We start from the raw sequence: 2367 nt of genomic DNA on the forward strand, positions 1-2367 counted from the left end.
GGTGCTGCCGAGAGCTTCAGCCGCGCGGGCTCCGTTGGTCGTAACAAAACCAGCTGGGACGTGCAGAGGCCACACAACGCATTTTTCAGAAGGAGCCGCTGGCACCCAAAAACACAACGGGAGTCTTGGACAGCATCTCCACAAGTTGTTTCTGCAAGTTTGGTTTTTTCTCTTTGACATTGGTTTCAAGCCACGTGTTTGTGCTGTTTTAGGAGCTATCTCTGGTTGGAGCTTGGTCTTTGTGATAGAGAAGTTCGTCATACGTGACAAAGCAGCTGTAGCTGAGACCAGGGAGTGAGGCTCCTCCTCGGAGCACGGAACGGCAGCAAACAGCAGCTGTGGGCTGTGTTGTGTTGCTTCCGTCACCACCACAGAACAACCTCTGCTCTCAGACCTCTGGGAGGTTTGTGGTACCTTACACAACGCGTCCTGTGGTTTCTTGAAAATTTTTTTCCCCACACCTGTAGCAACACAACCTTTCAGCATAGCAAGTCACTGGATCTGTAGAACTGCTTCCTGTAGTAGGCAGCTTGTATAGGAGGGAGAACAGACTGTAACGAGCTGCAGCAGCATCAAGAGTGTGTGCTGGGATTGCTGTCACACTTCTTCAGGCTTCTTGCAGTGGCCCTCATGCTTGGCAGTTTCCATGCTCTGATACACTCAAAAAAGACTTTGTCCAAAGCTGGGGTGGCTTTTGGCCACAGGGAGGGCAAGGGTTATTTCTGTGCTTCTGTAGAGAGTGAGTTAAGTGGTGCTGAGCCCAACTTAAACCAGAGCTGAGGTTATCTGAGCTTGTGTTGGTATGGAAGAGTTAACCTGAGGAAAACACGCTGGTTTTTTTCTGGGTCTGCTCTCTTATGTCTGTGGTCAAGTAGCAGGGTTTGGGCTTTTCTATGCAGTGGAAGATAGTTAACTTCAGGATTTTTTTCTTTGATTCTTTAGCTCTGTCAACTTCCTTGGATATTGGGCTGAGTAACTGGAGCTTCCTGTACGTCACTGTCTCCCTGTGAGTACGAACACCATCTTCCCTGGCAGCCTTTTGGGGGGCCTGGAAAGGGCTTTGTCAGGGTCAGCTTCTTGAATGGCCCTGGTGGGGCGGGCACGCCGGGTCTGCGGTGGGCTTGCTGGCAGCAGTGCAGAACCGGGGGATCTGGTTTCTAATAGTACTTTGCTGGGAAAGACTGCATTGGAGGAGACTGACGGTGCATTTTGGTCCTTACAGCTACACGATGACCAAATCATCTGCCATTCTCTTCATCCTGCTTTTTTCACTGCTCTTCAAGCTGGAGGAAGTGGTAAGGGTCCCACGCAGTGCTTTAGGAAGGGGAAGGTCAGGGGTACGGACTGTACACACTCAAGAAACATATGAGTAGAGGAAGAAGGCAATTACGGGGATGAATCTGAAAGAGAGGAGGTGTCTGTCTCTGTTCAGCCCCAGGAATCTGTCGTGACTTTCTGTTTGCTCTGGTCAGAGGGTGGCGTTGCTCCTGGTGGTTCTCCTCATCGCTGGGGGGCTCTTCATGTTCACCTACAAGTCCACGCAGTTCAACACACAGGGGTTCGTGCTGGTGCTGTGTGCCTCGTTCCTTGGGGGTGTTCGCTGGACGCTCACACAGATACTTATGCAGAAGCCTGAGCTGGGTATGTCGGGTGTTAGGAAGTGGGCGGTGGTGCTGGTAACAGGGAGGGGAACGAGGACGTGGTAGCCCTTGCCACAGAAACAAAACATCTTGTGTGCGGGATAGGGGCAGGGGTTATCTGTTGGTGGGTGGTGACAGCGGCTTGGCCTCTGCAGCAGCACAGGTGCGGGCGTTACAAGTAAGGTGTGTGTCTAGGAACGGCACTGATAAGGGCTCTGGTTGCTGTGTTATTCCCTGGCTTGTTGCTGCCTGGTCTGTTACTGATTCTCCTCTTTCAGGGCTCCAGAACCCCATTGATGTCATGTTTCACCTGCAGCCGCTTATGTTCCTGGGGCTCTTCCCACTCTTTGTGGTGTTTGAGGGTGCGTGAGTTAATTGGAGAAAGCAGGGACAGCTTTATAGAGTGGTTGGGGAGATTGCTGAGCAGTTTGAGATGATTCCTTTAGATGGTGAACAGCCATGAACTTTACAAAGTGTTGAAGACCTGATAAGAACCTATAAATACCTTGTGCTGGCAGAACATTAACGAGCACATAGCAGTGGGAGTCAGGGCTGTGGAGAACTGGCTCCACATCCTCCTGATACTGGAGTGTGAGCAGCCCACCCCCATCTTGTTGTGAGGAGCCCTGGGAGTTGGGAAGGGTACCGTGCTACTCACTGTCTTGTTCCTAGGCCTGCCTTTGTCCGTATCGGAGAAGCTTTTCCGTTTCCACGAAGCAGGAATCCT

General features: G+C 51.5%; 1 protein-coding gene across 1 annotated transcript in view; it reads left to right on the forward strand.

Moving 5' to 3' along the window:
• Positions 1-946: 946 nt before the first annotated feature.
• The window catches only part of SLC35C2 (solute carrier family 35 (GDP-fucose transporter), member C2), a gene marked incomplete at its 3' end in the record, with an annotated part of 2569 nt that continues 1148 nt past the window's right edge, over positions 947-2367 (forward strand). The window contains 5 exon segments of the mRNA XM_010184413.1: positions 947-1006; positions 1223-1295; positions 1473-1641; positions 1919-2002; positions 2313-2367. The exon segment at positions 2313-2367 is cut by the window's right edge and continues 1 nt beyond it. Of these exon segments, the coding sequence (XP_010182715.1) occupies positions 1230-1295; positions 1473-1641; positions 1919-2002; positions 2313-2367 (374 nt within the window).

Source organism: Mesitornis unicolor, unplaced genomic scaffold, assembly GCF_000695765.1.
Source record: "Mesitornis unicolor isolate BGI_N332 unplaced genomic scaffold, ASM69576v1 scaffold44185, whole genome shotgun sequence".
Lineage (NCBI taxonomy): Eukaryota > Metazoa > Chordata > Aves > Mesitornithiformes > Mesitornithidae > Mesitornis > Mesitornis unicolor.